The sequence below is a fragment of the Lampetra planeri genome, chromosome 15 (genome assembly GCF_965212315.1).
Source record: "Lampetra planeri chromosome 15, kcLamPlan1.2.h2, whole genome shotgun sequence".
Lineage (NCBI taxonomy): Eukaryota > Metazoa > Chordata > Hyperoartia > Petromyzontiformes > Petromyzontidae > Lampetra > Lampetra planeri.
Window position 1 is genome coordinate 7639975 of NC_136121.1, and position 17498 is coordinate 7657472.

General features: G+C 44.8%; 1 protein-coding gene across 2 annotated transcripts; it reads right to left on the reverse strand.

The window, feature by feature from the left end:
* Positions 1-1129: 1129 nt before the first annotated feature.
* Positions 1130-15154, reverse strand: CCDC138 (coiled-coil domain containing 138). 2 transcript variants are annotated; one of them, XM_078600927.1, is made up of 16 exons: positions 14727-15154; positions 11867-11909; positions 11645-11762; positions 11075-11199; positions 10375-10608; positions 9960-10156; positions 9640-9801; positions 8815-8934; positions 7678-7755; positions 7333-7461; positions 6775-6882; positions 4730-4843; positions 4422-4617; positions 3098-3280; positions 2692-2830; positions 1130-1728 (listed from the first exon to the last, which is right to left on the reverse strand). In XM_078600927.1, the coding sequence occupies exons 1-16, from the start codon at positions 14787-14789 to the stop codon at positions 1581-1583; spliced, it is 2157 nt and encodes a 718-aa protein (XP_078457053.1). In that variant the 5' UTR covers positions 14790-15154; the 3' UTR covers positions 1130-1580. The 2 variants fall into 2 exon arrangements, with proteins under 2 accessions (XP_078457053.1, XP_078457052.1); XM_078600926.1 differs by having other exon boundaries at positions 6775-6885; positions 14727-15153.
* Positions 15155-17498: the final 2344 nt, after the last annotated feature.

Below are 17498 nucleotides of genomic sequence, written 5' to 3' on the forward strand. Positions count from 1 at the left end.
TCCTGAAAGACTCACTGTACTAAATAAATCGGCCTTCTCTGGACACATCTCTTTGGCAACAGAAAGAAGGCATTCTTTAACAAATTCTCCCTCCACGAATGGTCTGCCAGTGCACGCTATTAGCTTGGCAACTTGAAAACTTGCTCGCAGTGATGAAATATTTAGCTGCTTCTGCTTCACAAAAGTATTTTGCTGAGTTAATGTATTTTTCAGTTTAAATATTTTATCTTTTCTCACGTCTCCGACCAAACAATCATATTTATCTTTATGTTGAGTTTCATAGTGTCGACGTAAATTGTATTATTTGAACACAGACACTATATTCTGGCATATCAGACACACAGCTCTTTTCTTGTACTGCATGAAAAAGTAATCATAAGTCCACTGTTCTTTGAATATCCTACACTCCGAGTCAATTTTTCTCTTTCTTGACATCATTGTTTCCTAGGGAGTCAAAATTGCTATTAGTAAAATACCAATATATATACAGCGCTACAAAACAATATACCAGCAATAACTTTGCCCACACAGAGACATACAGACTGCACTGCCCATCAATGCAGTCTGATTGGGGGAACTCCGCTTTTACCCCAGGCTCACACTGGTGCGGGTGCCATTAAAAAGTTAATTACACCTGCAGTTTTGTTCACAGATCGCAGTGCGGTGGGCACAATGAGTGCCCACCGCCGCAGCTCAATCAGTGCTCACCAGCGCAGCCAAATCAGTGCTCGCCACCGCAGCCCAATGAGTGCTCACCAGCGCAGCCCAATTAGTGCTCACCAGCGCAGCCCAATTAGTGCTCACAAGCGCAGCCCAATTAGTGACCATGGGCCGGATAAATGTCCTCAGCGGGCCGCATGTGGCCCGCGGGCCGTAGTTTGAGGACCCCTGGTCTAGATAGATGAATTCAACAACCCATTTACTGTAATCTGGTCACCACGCAGCAAAGGAGGTTTCAAGTGTTCACAAATCTGCATTATTCACAAACCTTTGCTTCTAAAGCACTGGATCACCCGTGTGGCACCACACCTTGTCTTTGAAAACTAGTCGCCATAACATCAACATTGTGCATGCACCGCAGCCTTGACTGGGATTGACTTCACACTTAAAACATTGTACCAGTCAGAACTGATATAGCACATCCTTTATTTAGAAAAATTAGATGTTGGAGATTGTCTTCATTGTAAAAAAATACATACGTGGAAGAACAAGTAAAATTCCCAACTCGGATGCATGTAATTTCCATACTTGGGATTTAGACTGCCTCCGACACGTTAAATGATGTTAGAATAATTAACATCCACTCTACATCATCGGAGCCTCCGCTTAGCATGCTTGGCTACGTACGGTGTGAAAGAAGTTCTACATACAGACTGCATGCTGTGGCAAGTCTATACAAATTACAGTACTGCAATCGAAAAAAAATGCCTGACTTGGTACAAACTGATCAGGAGGTTGGCTGTCCAGGGGAGTGCATTTTAATGGTAAGCTCACCATGTGCTTACAGATAAAGCAGACGGCACCATCAGGTGGACTCCTATCCCTCCATCCCATTCGTCGAGCAGTGAGGCATGGGACCCTCAGGTGCAGGTTCCCCGGAATACATCTAGCTGGTGCAGGGTGGAGCGCAGGTTGACAGTCAGAAACACCTGATGTGGCTCGGCTGTGCGCAGCATCTCTTGCAGCTGGATGTGAAGGGAGCATGCCTCGAACAGGCGCCGGTTAGTCCTGCACAAAAGCACACGGATACATATTTAAGCAGCCAGCTCAATTGAACAAGTTATTTTGATATCCTGGATTTTATTCTTACTGGATCTTGTGCTCAATATGATTAGCATAGTTGCAAGTTAAACATATCGATTTGCTAAATGTGATAATTGTTCTTCAACTTACCGGTGAGCTGAAACAATAATGGACATGTTAAATATTTTTACATGTCACAATTTAATTGGTTTTGCTATGTGTGGTGGAGGATCTCTGACACATTTGGCAAAATTATACGGCCTAACAAATAGATTATGATAGATACTCCATTTATCTTTCATACACTTGTGGCAAGTGATGTTAGCAAGCATCTACCAACGTTGGCATAGGCTATGGGAAGGTGGTTTGGCCAAACACACACCCAGCCACCATCGTCTCCCCAGTGCTGATGTTTCCAGAGCATGACAATTTCCTAATTTATGGCGGGGGGGGGGGCAGGACCCAGTGGCACTCGGGTTTTCTCTGACATGTAAAACTCCTCAAATATTTGGTTAAACATCTAAATCTTTTTTATGCACTTTTAAATCTAGATTGAAAACTCATTTGTTTCGAATTGTTTTTTGTGTGTTAGTTTATTGTCCTTCCCCCACACATCCAATTAGCAGTTGGCTACGTACACTGCGAAATACGTTCAACATACAATCGAGGACCATGGAGATAAATTCTTGAGACTCCAGGAGGCATTCCTGGACAAATAAATGTCATTATTCTTTGACTGAAGTGACTGTGTATGCATCTGAATGTTACAAACAAGATGTTATAGAAATATTGTCTGTTTAATTCATACACTTCCGTCAAAGAGCACTAACTGAAAATGAGCGCTCTATGCTATGTAGTGTGTCCTTCAAGTTGAGGGCACACTGGTTGGAATCCTGCTTCAACCCCTGACAGTGTGCTATGCAGTCCGACCCCCGTTATGGGTCGTACTTGATCTTGGAGAGCTTCTGCAAGATGACACTCATCTTCTCTGGAATTAGCGGGTCAAGATGTGGCGTGCGCAGCAGCTGAGAGCACGAGCGGAACCACACCTCTGTGCTGCACGCCGCCAGGAACTCCTCCACACAGCCTGAACACGCAGACGTGCACCAGCACACGTATGAGCATCTACATTTACAGCCCTTTCTCATGAACCAAACTTCATACTTGTCTTATGCAAATAAGACCAAGCAAAAGGATTCACATTATATTTTTTAAATGCATCACAATCGTGACTTAATTACATGTTTAATAACTACAAGATAAGAATGTGTTTTTTAGGTGTTGCTTCTTCCTTTGACTCAAGACTGTGGCTGGGCGGCCGTGTACAACGGGAGGGGGGGGGGATGTGCTGTACCGGAATCTGTGCTCATCGCTAGCAGCAGTAGGACGCCCACAGCGTCCCCCAGGAGCCCCCTGCAGGGCGACGTCAGCAGCGCCGTGACCACCGCTACGCCGCCGTGCCTCACAAAAAGCCGCTTGCTCTGCTCACTCTGCAGGTCTGAGCATACGCTGTCCAGCACCTGTGCCAACACGTCCACTGTGGACACCCGCACACATCACACACTCTCCGAGTAAGCTGTGGGTTGTTATACAGTTCCAGTCATTTGCCATTTTATAAAGATAATATTTAAGGTTGAGGTAAGGGATATTGGTATGGTTAAGGTTTTAAAGTTAAGTATTTTGAATAGCTTTATTAAAATGTGGTTGTTAAAAACGTAAAAAAAGGGCAGCCAATGCAATTGCTTGCTCATGCAACTGCTGGCAGAACTGCCTCTACTAGCGCAAACTCCGGATGGTATTTGGTCTACTCTTGCACGTATTGAATGAGGGTGTACCCCACACTTTAGCCCACCACATGTGACCCCCCGCTGATTGAGTGTATACATATTTATACTGCTGGGTGGACAGAGGTGGGTGGATTTAAGAAACATTGGCAATTGTTTCAATTATTGATCCAGAAGAACGGGTGATCTATGCATTCAGTTTGTTGTAACTTGCTGACATGCCTACACTGGACATCTGTGAAAAAGAGTTTCATAACTCAGATTCCTCCAGTCTAAATAAAGATTCTGATTCAGTGTCCTGATCATTATATCATAGCAGCTCCTTGTAGTAAATGCCATGATACATTAAGACTACGATTGGGGTTAGTGTTAATGCTAGGGCAACAGCTAGTATTCCTGTCATTAAGATTTTCCAATGTACTATCCCCACCGACCTATCCCCCTCTCATCTCAACTCCACTCCATCCTCTCTATTCCAGAAATCAAGACCTTATCAAAACCTCCATACAACTTTTTCAAATGAAGGCCACCATCTCTGCTGCCCCAGTTACCCTCAACACCCTCTCCTTAACTGTTGGCAATGTCCAAACGCTTCCCACATTCAAGTCTTCGCTCAAGACCTTCCATGACATGTCTTAATTCTCACCTCACTGTTGTCTCGTCTTTCTTCATGCCGCAGTATCTTTTCCTACCTTTTTTACCCTTTGAAAAAAAACTCACAAAAGACCCTCTGTTCAACATGCTACCAAGATATGCACATTCTCCCTATTTGCTCAGCACCATGAGATATATCCAAATTGTATTGAATTGTATTAGGGGTCAGGGTACTGTAAGTATGGGGTTATTGCTGCGGTTGTATAAGTGCTCTGGGCTCTCGTTGAAATTGGTTCACACCTTGCGAGAGGGTGCGGAGGATGACGAGCGAGGAGAGCAGTCGAACCTCGGGCTCCGAGCTCCTAAAGAAGCTGCCCCCCATATGGGGCTTGGGCTCGGGCGACGACTCAGCCGACCCTTCTGCTCCACGCGTGCTCCCGCCCGGCTTGAACAGCTCCTCTCCCAGGCGCCGGTACGTCGCGGTTAGTGTCGTGTGCTGGAGCCACGAGGAGACGAGACAGCACATGCACAGGCGTAGGGGAATCCTGACGGAAGTCATGGTGATAGGGATAAAAGACAGAGGTAGTGCCATGGAGAGTGCACGCTACCTGTGAGGTCCCATCCATGCGGCCCAAAGCCCAGAGCACAAAATTGACGAGTGGCAGCTGCAGCCTCTTGCTCACGGATGGCACGGAGAGCTGCTCCACGACCAGTGGCAGGGCCTACAGTCAGCAAGAGGGTGGCGGTTAGTGAGGCAGCAGTTGGAGGTGCAGCAGATAGTACGGCAGTAAATAAAGGTGCAACAATTGGATGGGCAGCAGAGAATGTTTCAAGCTCAACATAGGGTAGTACAGGTAGTCCCCGACTTACGATGGAGATGCGTTACGACGACCCCATCATAAGTCAAGAATATCGTAAGTCGAAAATATGACCTAGCCTACCTAGGAGTCTTAAAGAATGGTGATAATTTAGCAAAACAGAGCAATTTACAGTACCGTACTGTATAAACTATATGCGTACAGTACATCCCGGCAGCGTCCCAACGTACAGTATCGTACCTCGTACGCTGCTGCGTTTGCCTGCCGCGCGAAATGTAAAATATTTTACAATTCCGCTATCGCCATCGTAAGATCGAAATATCGTAAGTCGGACCATCGTAAGTCGGGGACTACCTGTAATTATGGTAGTGAGCCCGGAGTCAGTGGTAAAGCAGTAATTTGTGCAGCAGGCCGTGGTTCAAAAAAATAACGTGCAGCAGTCCGTGACAACAATTAATATAAACTCGTGTTTACAACGGTTAATGGTGCAGCAATTAACTAGCCAACAGTCAGTCGTAAGCAGGCAGTGATTAAAGCAGTGCAAATAATAAGCGACTCGTAGTAATCATTGAAAGCAAGCAATGGTTATCGCAGTGACGAATGCATCACATTATGGATCCCGCTCTCATTTTAACAAAGCTGCCGCTGTAGCCTTTTCCCCATGATGACTGAAGGACCTCGATGTGTATGTATCCTTCAAGGCAGCTCACCCATTGGCACAGATTTACTAGACTTCCGTATTTACTTTAATATTTGTTCTGGTGTTTTGTTGATGCTCCCTTTTGTTTGGAAACTCCAAGAATATAAAAAAATCATAACCCTTGAAATGTAAACGGCACACTCTATGACGACTTAATCTCTACAGCAGTCTTTACACGGTCAAACATACAGGGTAAAACACAAGCAGTCGTATGTATATATATTTTTTGTATATCTTCCCTTTGTCATGAGGGGACATGCTGTCACTGTCTCAGATAGTAATGCTTTTGTAAAGTCATTGACATGAGCTTTCTATAGTGTTGACATGAGAAGGCAATATCTTGCTAGACCACTAAGTATTGTTCCTATCCGCTTAAAGAGTGAAGCAACTCTACTCATTTTCATATTCACATAGATATATGAAAGAAACGTATTATTTGTATTGTGCTAAAACTATTCCTGATAAAGTATCAAGGTGATTAAGCATACCAAGTCTGTTGGTCTCAGCCTCGTCATGGTGACGGCACAAAAACTACACTATTGTATGGGTTCTCACCTGGTTAAATAAAATGAATCAACCACGAATACAATTAATTTTCACTTAAATTGGAATATTCTAACTTTGACGACCAAACATTATCAGATTAATTGCCACATAACAAACACTTCCATAGTAGGGAATGTGAAAAGGTGCACTATGGCACTGTATAGAGTGGACTAGAGACAAATGCAGAAACTAGTTCAGTGATGTCAGCTTCCAAATGCTTTAACATGTCACAGTTATGAATGAGAATGTTTGCGAATTACAGCATGATGATGGCTACACAAATTAAACATATTTTAAACATTAAAACCACAGATCCCTAAAATTACAGCAGCTTATAATTCAATATCATGCCATGATCTCTAACAATCTTGAAGTATTTTATCTTCAGGGCTTTATTGTTAGGTGTTTATCTCTATGAAAATGGTGAATAATGACAGATCCCCAGCAAATGCAGATGTATATATGTGCAATAAGAGGCAGGGGGACTACAATGAGTGATTTTGCAGGATTTCCCCTTCTCATGGCACCATCACTAGAAGCAGTAAATTAATTATCAGGGTATGCAGTGTTGATGGGAGGTGGGCGCCACCTTGCTGCATTTCTCCAGCGAGAGAGCGACGTTCGGGTCTGGTGAGGGGTGCAGTTCCGGCACCCACAACAGCAGCAGCCCCAGAAGCTCACAGAGCCCCACACTTGCCTGCTGGCGACCAAAGCCCACGGCAAAAACACAAAGATGCCCGAGTCATGTTCATCTTCTACATGTAAATGACACTCTTGGCAGCAAACTGAATAACACGCACAATCTTTAAAAAGAGGGTGCCATGAGCAGTCAACAGGCAAGTGATAATGCAGTTTAATAGATCAAATTGATTGTTACACTTAAAACACATCTATCCAATGTTGTGATAATTATATATTCCTGAATACTAATTTCTGCAAAATGTATACATTTACATGTTTATGGTATAAATAAAACTGTACAAGAATCCAAAAAAATCACACAAAAGAAACATAACAAAGAGACCAAAGAGAACAGATTCTCGAATCTAATCACAACCACAAATCGTGACATTTATCAAATCACAGTGGGGATTCATTGCTACATACTTGGCAGTCAGTGCACTGTGTTGACATCATTCCAGGTTACCTTGACCTTGTGAGGCTGCGGTGGCGGCTGTTTGTCTGGCTTTTCCAACGCTCTCCGCAACTGGCCATTGTGGGCCTGCGTGAGGAGCACAGTCCGTCCTTTTTGCGCATGCTGGAAGTCAAACTTCCGCTGCAGGATGCACCAACAGTGACGGCACAATGGTGAATGTGGATGGACATAGTGCCAGAGGCAATGCACACAACGCAGCAAGGAGTGATGCTCCAATTATTCAGGAAAAGATGCTCAGATTTCCTTACCAGCCGTTACGTGAAATTAATCCACATTTTGCTTTGATACTTTAATGCAATTCCTTCGCATATCTTGATTTGTGATGCCTGCTGTTACCTGCAGGTTTTCCAACCGCTGCTGCACGCGGTGTGACTGGGTCTCCAGCCGCTTATTTTTCTCCGTCAGCTCGCTCATCTGGGGCAACACAGAGAGAGGGGTTGAGGTGGCAGTATTGAAGCTATTTTGAAATCGGCCACAAACCCCCTGATAACACACTACTCGCATATCTAAGTATCTAAAAACCAAACAATCTATGTTAAAACCAATATTCCCTCCACAATAAAAACCAAAACAGATCCTGATAAAGGGGAATGTAAGGCAGGGATCAGCAACCAAAATAACAAGAGCCTTTGTTTCGAATTCGGTAAAAAAAATAAGATTTTCTAGACCTACAATGCACATGAATAACGTCACGAAGCAGTCATTAAAAGAGCTGCATGCGGCTCTGGAGCCTCAGGTTTGCCAACCTCTGGTTTAAGGCCTTACTGTAGACAACTGCTAATTCATTTACTGATGTGTGGCTGGGGTTAATAGTAGATGGACATAACCGCCTTGACCCACTGCTTTTACAACAATATTCGTAATCAACAAAAATAAATGTCTCTGCAGGGGATGTAGACAATACTATTTCCACGATGACTATCTAAGAGACAACAGCACTCTAAAAAAAAAATCTATGAGAAAAAAATGAACCTTATGGCGGTACCCCGGCTCTCGTATAATGTCCGTGATGCAGTCATTTTTAGTCTGTTGATCGTCGGCGATGCGGCAATCGACTCATCTCGACGAGCTGTACACGATGCACTATAGTGCATACGAGCGTTCAGGGTTTCAGCGCAATCGTCCTTGCTGTGTTTCGACATCGCGAAGTGTGGCACTGATTTCGGATTGATTGGTACCCCCAGTCGCGGAGTTAAGTAAACCCCTGGAAAAAAAGTCTCCCAGAAATAAAATAAAATATTTAATTGTCTCGGCCATTTTGGTACCCCGGGGTACCGCCATAAGGATCAAATGTTAATTGCATTTTACTATTCTTAGGTTTTTTCGGTAAAGTCACGTAGGTAAAACATTAAAATTAATAAAAGTAAAATAAAATAAAAATCACGACGTTTCGGAGGCAACACAAGCTTCCGTCTTCAGGTGGAACCGTCACAGCCACGACAGCTGTATCAAGCATTTTACTGTTAAACTTACCTGCTTCTTTAGGGAATCGTTCATATCCTTCAGTGTGTCAAACGAGGCTTTTATTCGCTTATTCTCCCGGGATTTCTCTCTCAGTGCTTCGCTCAGCTCCTGCACCTCAGCAGCGTGTTGCTGTGGGATACGGAAAGCGAACGGCTCACGAGCAGCTTTCCAAAGGTTTGTCACCTTGACAGTCAGACACGGGTGTGTAACGCATATGCATAATCCAGCCAGAGCCTGGGTGGACGACGTAATGTATTGTTGCTGGACAAGAGTTTAACCATGTAAGTATGTGTGTTGTCTCTAGAGGAGCAGTGGTCAGTACACTGTGCTACTCACTTAGCGACCAGAATTATATTCCCAGCCATACATAACATTACAAGCATGTGATAACCCATTTAACCTGTCCTGGCTTCCTCTCCATCAACTCAGACTTAAACGAGTAGAAAATGCAGTATATTAATAAAAACCTAATCAGCAATAGGGAGGCAAGACTGACCAGTTGTGCCATGCTGGCCTAATAGGTGCTCACTAACAGTACTGTCCCCTATAGTCTGTATAATTATGAATCTTAATTTGTTTAACTAAGCATAAACAAGTTTGGCATCCATGGTGTGCGAGAATATCTTCGACAATTTAAGTAGAGTATTTGGCTGCTATAAATTTCCACATGATGAGCCACTTCGTTGAGCTATCATTTGTGGCCAGGTCGCTTCTGAAAAAGAGCTATATAGCTCAGCCGGCCTTACCTGGTAAGTAAAAATAGTTTCAACTGTTTAGTTTTAGTATACCGACGTAAAACCTCACCCGAAGCCTAACTCCTGCATGTGTACCCACCTGTCGCAAAGCATGCAGCGTGCCCTGCACCTGTGCCTGCACCTCACGCAGCTTGTTCAGCGCGCCACCGTGCCGCACTGCCACCTCCTCCTCACGTGCCGCCAGACGGCCCTCACGCTCAGCAGCCCTCACCGCCCTTTCCGCCAGCGCCGCACTCTCCCGCTGCAAGACAGACAGGCAACAAACGCCAGCATATAGGGGAGGTCGCTAAGCACAAAAGCAACACCATCTTTCCTGCCAACCAATGGTGCAATCAACCGCCAGGGCGACCAGTTTTAGTGAAGGGTGAACGGAATCACAAGGAGACAGTGAAAAGGAACCTGCAGTTTGCTGTGGATGGCCTCAAGCTCTGCATAGACGTGTCGCAGGTCCCCCAGCGAAGAGTCAGCCCCCTTCCTCTTCCACTCCGTGGTACTGTCCCATCTCTTGTCCTCGCCATTCTCAGCAAGACCATTGTCAACACCATCGCTGGCTGCGTCATCTTCAACATCGTCGTACTCATCTTCATCGATGTCTCCTACAAAAGTAAGGGGTAGGAAACTTTAAGTGAACTATGAGGGGAATGGGAGTGCCTATAAGTCACACACAAGAAGGAAGAACACAAAGTCAACTACACGGCACCAGCCTCAAGTGATCCACCTATCCCACGTCCAAGTCAGTCAATTACAGGAATACATCCCCACTAAACTTGAAGCATCCACATCAATGCATACCAGCACAACACCAATGTCAAACCTGAACATTCCCACGACACGTGGCTTGAGCAAACAGGGTCCTCTGAGCAGGGGTTGCCGTGGATTGCTCTCCGTCTCGGTCGCCTTGCCCTTGTGTGCCGAATCCCCCAGCTCTGGCTTTTGCGGCGGTTGCGTCTGGATGCGACCCTGCTTGGCGAGGTGAGACGGGAGTCCGTGCCGGGTGGGTGCGTGAAGCCAGGTCCCGTCTTGACTAATTGTGATGTCAGCGTCACGTCTGTGTTGGAATTACACAGATGCGAAACTTTGGAATTACGGTACCATGTCAATGCAGATTATCATTAAAATGTGCACATACAGAATGGATCAATCAAACGGTGTACCGAGGAACGGAGAATCACTTGACATTAGAGAGCTCTGTATCATACGTACGTTACAGACACCCTTGACTCAAATAAATAACCATATTGTATAACCCGATCAAATATTTCACAGGTGATGTTCCACTCAGACGCTTTTGCAACACTGCAGTTGCAAAAATACATTACTTGTATTGTAGCCACATTATTGAAAAGTGGGCAGAGTTGATACATTTATAGGTGTTGCCCTATAAGAAGTTGTGGCTTCAACTGTTTGTACTTTGTACATCACTATCTCTGCAACATCTTATATTATCTGCCTGATGCCACCCTCCACGACAGACTACATGGTCTGAAGTGAGGCTGATTGACTGCCGCCCTTACCAGTCTCTGTGTAGGCATCGTGTGTGATGCGGCTGTGGGCTGGCTGCCCGTCACTCTCCCCTTCACCACTTGTTGCCTCTCTGGTCCCCCCACCTGCCGACCGGTGGCCCGGAACCCCATCAAGCCTGTGACACGCACGGCACACAATCACGCATCCATACACACAATATATGCATGTATATCCCTTTTTTGTTAATCCACTGCTGGGTTGTGAAAGGTATATGACCATACTTCACCACATTAGTCATTGCGGCTAGGTGAAGGCGATCAGCACAGATTCGGGAACATAGTACAGCAATGGCTTTTGCCGCATTGCTCTCTGCTGCTCACCACAGACCACACAGCCCCTATAGCAAACAGTTTTATGCATGGTAGTCAACAGCTAAGATATTCACCACTGATGTTTGTGGTGAGCGAGAATTTAACTCGAGTCGCCAGGTTTGTATCACAGTGTGCTAATATCTACTGCCGTATAGATTTCCAAAAACAACACAATTAGCATTCAGGTACTGTATAAGTTGGTGTTACTGTGACTGGAAAGTAACCAATGATGGCTCTGGACACACGTACAGGCGTGTGTGCATCTTTATGAGGGAATGAAGGTCTTGTAATGCCCGCTCTTCATGCCTTATTCCGCCACACTTCACCGACACCCCTGGCTCCTGGAGAGTGCCCTGGGCCACGCTATCTGGAACGCACAACATCGCATCACGTGGATCACGTATCTACTTCTGCCTTTTATCAATGTGACCAAAGCTATTTGTGTGTGCACAACAAAGCCTTCAGACTCACCAACACACAGTGGTTTAGGGGGTTTCACATTGTTTCCTCTGTCCTGGAACAGCACACAAATCCAGAAACACCATAATTGTGAGGCTTACGGTCAGTCAGTTCCCGAAAACATTCCTTGATTTAATGCGATGTTATTATATATACCCTATCCTTCAGTTAATTAGGTGAAAACTCGTCGAGTTTTATTACTTCAAATAGAGCCATGAAAATTAAGGAGAGTAATAAGGTTCATATTCTTGGGTCTTTCGGTAAAGTCACGTAGATAGGTTCAAAGAAAATAACAAAAAACTAAGAAGTTTCGATCGCGGTCACTTGTGTTGCGATCGAAACGTCGTAGTTTATTTTCTTTTAACCTATCTACATGACTTTGCCGAAAGACCCAAGAATATGAATTCCTGCAGTTACGAAAGCTTTAAGTCAAGATTTAGTAATAAGGTTCAACAACAATGTGCTGCAATTGAAAGTAATTTTGAAATTTACAGTAACCAGCACGCATTAAGAGTCGAGTGCAATATTTAACCCAGTGAGCTGTCACCGCAATTCACTGTGAATTCATACGGTGGTTGGCGATTCTCAAAATTGTGATTTGGGCACAATAAAGAAACAGTGGCCAGAATGCCGTGGCTTCTAAGTCTCAACTCTTAAACAAACAAGACGCAGTGAATGGCGCCACGAGCCCATATAAAGGGCGGTAAAGATGAACTGCTTCACTTCAACTGTAGCAGCCTTTATCAACTGTCTACAACAGGTCCAACAGCAACATCTTGTGTTCAACTATCAGTACCTTGATGTCAAATGCTCAATATTCGTAGATTATGCGTAACTTATTTCGCACGGTACATAGCCAGTATGTACTAATCAAGGGAAGGACACAAACCAAACACAAAAAAATGTGAATCAAAGTAGTGCACTGTGCTACGTTACATTAAGTACTGTAGTTTCTAAGATGAATGCCCATATTTTCCACATGGTACTGACATGAAAATGGAGGCCTTTATTAGTAGATTGACAAATGTCTGTCAATTATTATTTTATCATAGGTGTGTACTCAATTTGGGAGTTAATTTAATTGGGCTCCAATGTGGATGTTGAAAGGTCATACATGTTAAAAGATCATAATTGTACAGTATAACGAAATTAACCTCAGATTGTTCAAACATCTCAAACAAGGAGACACACTTTCACCAAAATTATTCAGTGATATTAACAAAATGTCTTCTAAAAACTGTACACATAAATGAATAAAATAGGATTAACAGTCTCAAAATCGCTCACCACAGTCATTACAATAAGCTAAAATTAACAACGGGAAATTGAATAAATTAACAAAGGGTAACAAACGAGAACATCTCAAAAGCATGAAGAAACGAACGCTTGGAAATAGAGAACGAAAAGCAAATACTTTAGAGGCAATGATTGTTACGAAACAGCATTTGGGCTTGGACACATCACTAACGAAAAAAGATGACAGCACATGGACGTCTGAGACCAGTGACGGAGTGGCGAAGGAGCAACGCATTGGAGAAAACTTCAACCCCAGAGATGGAGCGTTTATCAGTTCATGTGCCGAGGTGAGATGGGCCATGTGGTGGCATCAAGTTCACGTTCATTAATTAGGCATAGCCCTTGAATCGGGTGCAACCGCAACAAACAAAAAACATGAACAAGACAACATCTGAAAGTGACTGTGACTTTGTGCAAACAGAAAATCCAAGAAAAGACAGCAAAATATTGCAGAAAAAGCACCGTACACCCACGCTGTGTGCACAAATTCCAGTGGGATGCAAGTCAAACAACAACCACAAGACAACTTAGATTAAGGCCATCAGTCTAACTCTGTACTATAACAAACAAACATGGCCAAACCAAAAAACGTTTCGAAAATCACCAAAATAAAGCCATAAAAGCAATGAAACAGTGATCATAGGAACTGTTCAAGTTTCATTGATTAGGTATAGCCCTGTGAACCATTCAGTTCTTGAATCGGGTGCAACCGCAAAAAACAAAAAAACATGAACATGAAAACATATTAAAGTGAATATGTGACTATGTGCAAACAGAAAATCCAAGAAAAGACAGCAAAATATTGCAGAAAAAGCACCGTACACCTACGCTGTGTGCACAAATCTCAGTGCGATGCAAGTCAAACAACAACAACAACCACAAGACAACTTAGATTAAGGCCATCGGTCTAACTCCGTACTACAACAAACAAAACATGGCCAAACCAAAAAACGTTTCGAAAATCACCAAAATAAAGCCATAAAAGCAAAGAAACAGCATCGCAGGGCCACGAGAGCCCATAACGAATGGGCATGGCCCTTCCCACAGCAGTGGCGACATCAAAATTTACCATCAACGAGCTCTCTCTCTATATCTCGTGTGTTAAATAAAGCGCTGCGCTGTAAATTGACACGCGTCTCAGACCAAATCACCCCGAATTCGTCCGATTTCGCCAGACGCTGGGCGGATTTGAAACTGGATGGTGACATGCGTGGAGCGACCACCAGCAATTCTAGATTTGAAGCTTTTGTGACTGCAAGAATTCATACTCTTAGGTTTTTTCGGTAAAGTCACGTAGGTGAAAAATAAATAATAAACAGAAATAATACAAATAATAGAAATAAAATAATAAATCACGACGTTTCGGAGGCAACACAAGCTTCATTAACACAGCAGGTGGAGAAAGCAAGCGGGGGGGGGGCAGTGTTCGTTAGGCCGAGGGTATCTACAGAATAACACACTGCTGTGCTGTAACTTCTACACCACCACCCCCTTCACCACCACCACCCCCACAGTGACCAGGGTGGTGAAGTATGGTTCAGCTGTGGTGTGGAACTGTGTGCTCCGCGGGTCTCACCTGGCCCAGGTATTTCTTCTTGAGTCTCTCCACAGATTCACTCACCGCGCCAGACGCCGCCATACTCGACGATTTAAGACGTCCCCTATCTAACACCTGTAATTGTTAACTATGATGATGATGAATAGCGTTTACACGTTTATATGTATGAAAGGTTCAGGGTTTAGGAGCTCTCCGTTGCCGTGGAGACGCCGCGGCCGAGCACCGCGCCGCCATTTAAAAGTTCGTTCAAAAAATCTCCCCAAAGTCTCGCGAGACTTGACGCGGCTCCACCTCCTTCGCGAATCTCGCGAGATTTGACGCGGCTCGACCGCCTTCGCCAGTGCTTCACCTTGCGTGAGTCTCGCGAGATTTGGTTCTCTCGCGCTCCGTTTACATTTCGCAGTCAGCACGGGCACGGGCCATCGCGTTCCTCGCGCCGCGATTGGTGGAGACGGCTCGAGCGCTTTGCGGGCTCCGCCAATCAGGGGCCGGCAACGTGCTCTTAAGCACTGGATACAATTAAATCACGTGAGCCTATTGATGCCAATGGTGGAAGAAACTTGTTCTTATTTATAGCCTTGATGGCTTTGGTAAAATTATCTTGGGACATTTAGTATCGAAGTGTTTCGAGTAAGCGGAGGATGCTACACGTGGAGCGTCTGCGGAACGTGTTCGCTGCTTTGGTTCGTTCCCGTTGCCACTCTTCAGTTGCCGAAGGTGAGGATTTGTATTGAGGATCGATGACTTGGAATCCCTGAGCCCAATGTGTACATTTATTTACTGCGGTATAAAACTATTCACAAGATATGCCCGTGTAACATTATACGTGCTGTGTCATGTACGTATTGTGTGATGCATGGGCAGCTCCGCGGTTTAGGACGCACATGCCAGCACACGTCGTAGATGTGAAGCAATCATTAAGCTGTCTGTATACAATCACTCGAGGCATTGTACAGCATGTCAACCAGTTACGACTGCGATACGGCTCACCCTGTGCAGCTTTCTTGCTCATCGCGAGAAAGACTCAATGCCAGTGTCGGGCGCACTCGGACAAACTCACTTTTTCATCCACGCCTGGGATAACGCGTGTCAAACCCATCGACTTACTAAACACCTTCAAAACTTGCCTAATTTGTGAAACTACCCACATGTGAGTCATACATTATGGATAAGAGCCGGGCACAGTCACGAAGGTCAATAACCTAGGCACGTTTAACAATTTAGTGTGAATAAACACATCGCTAAGGTGTACACGTACAATGAAAACATTCCGTCATGAATGCTATTACTAGCACGTACATACTAAATGCAATTATCCACTAAACTGCAGAATATACAGTTCCTTAATACCACTTAGTAATACTGTCTGCTGGTGACCTTTGTTTACCAGCAGTACAAACGCCGTGCATTTTATGATGTACACTATCACTGCGTATTTAATTGGGGAGACAAAGGTGACTCAGTTTTTAAATGTGTTTTTTTACCATTCCGTTACTTTAGCACACGATTATGTATGGTACACTCTGAGGGTTATCGCCGTTGTTCAAGCCACTCGGTGTAATGGAAGAAGTGGTCGCTATGGATGGACTTATCCCCGCTGTTGTGACTTTCCGACACTGGTTGATGCCAATGCAACTCTGACTGCTATCCTGACAGTTGAAATTACTCGCCCAAATAACGATAGTTGTCCTCGAAGTTACCGCGGTCCCTGCAATACAAATGAAGAATTCCACTACCGCCATCGGATTGTGAAATTTCCATACTCGGCGCCACCGAAGATGACGCTCATCAATTATCTTGCCGTTCAGCCTCCTCACTGCATTACCAACAGCGATTGCTTCTGTGGATAAACCTGTCATCATCCTGGGAATCTGCAATATCCACCAGAAGTATATCGTCCGGCGTCGGGTCTCGGCACAGTTCAAGCCGCATTCTGCCGAATGAGAATTGGCGCTCTTTGTAGATGGACTTGTCATCGTCATGAGAACGTGGAATTTCAACCTTGCGGCATTGACATTCTGCGGAGAATTTGGGACCCAGTGTGTGCCCGTGCTGTACCCTCGGGCTGTAATCCGCGTGTTTGTTTACTTCGTGACCCACGTGGCCTGAACCCACGTGGACTCCACCCACGTGTTTGTACAACTCCGGTTCCGCCGGAACCGGAACCGTAGTCGAACCCGGATCCACAACCCGGGTCCCGCGGCGTGAACGCGGGAGAGGGGGTGGAGCTTATACAACTAATTTGCATATATTTTCACTTTGGCTCCGCCTACGTTGACGTCCCGCAGCTCCCATTGGCCACCGCTGAGAGATCGTGCGCGCTGCGTCGACCAATGAGAGCGCTCGTGCGGCAGTGGGTAACGCCTACCTTCGCTAGGCCCCGCCCATCCCTACCCACCCGCGCTGTCGCCGTGGCTTTTGACATGAAAACTACTTGGAATGGTCGACGTTTCGGGCACTGGCCCTTAATAGATAAATAGGCTAGAGATAGTGCACAATAAGAGTTGGATACTGCACTATGGGTCGTCACGATAATTATATTCTAAATATCTTTAAAGTTTGCTATGCGAATAGTTGGCTAATAGCTGTTGAGTAACATGAAGTCTCGATTTAATGCTTTCGTGACTGCAGGGATTCATCTTCTTGGTTCTTTCGGTAAAGTCACGTAGAAGGGAAATAATAAAATAATAAAAATAAAACAATAAAATAAATCTCACGACGTTTCGGCCACAACGCAAGCAGCCGTCCTCAGGTGAAGAACAGGTCTGTCTTTCCGACAGATAATTATTT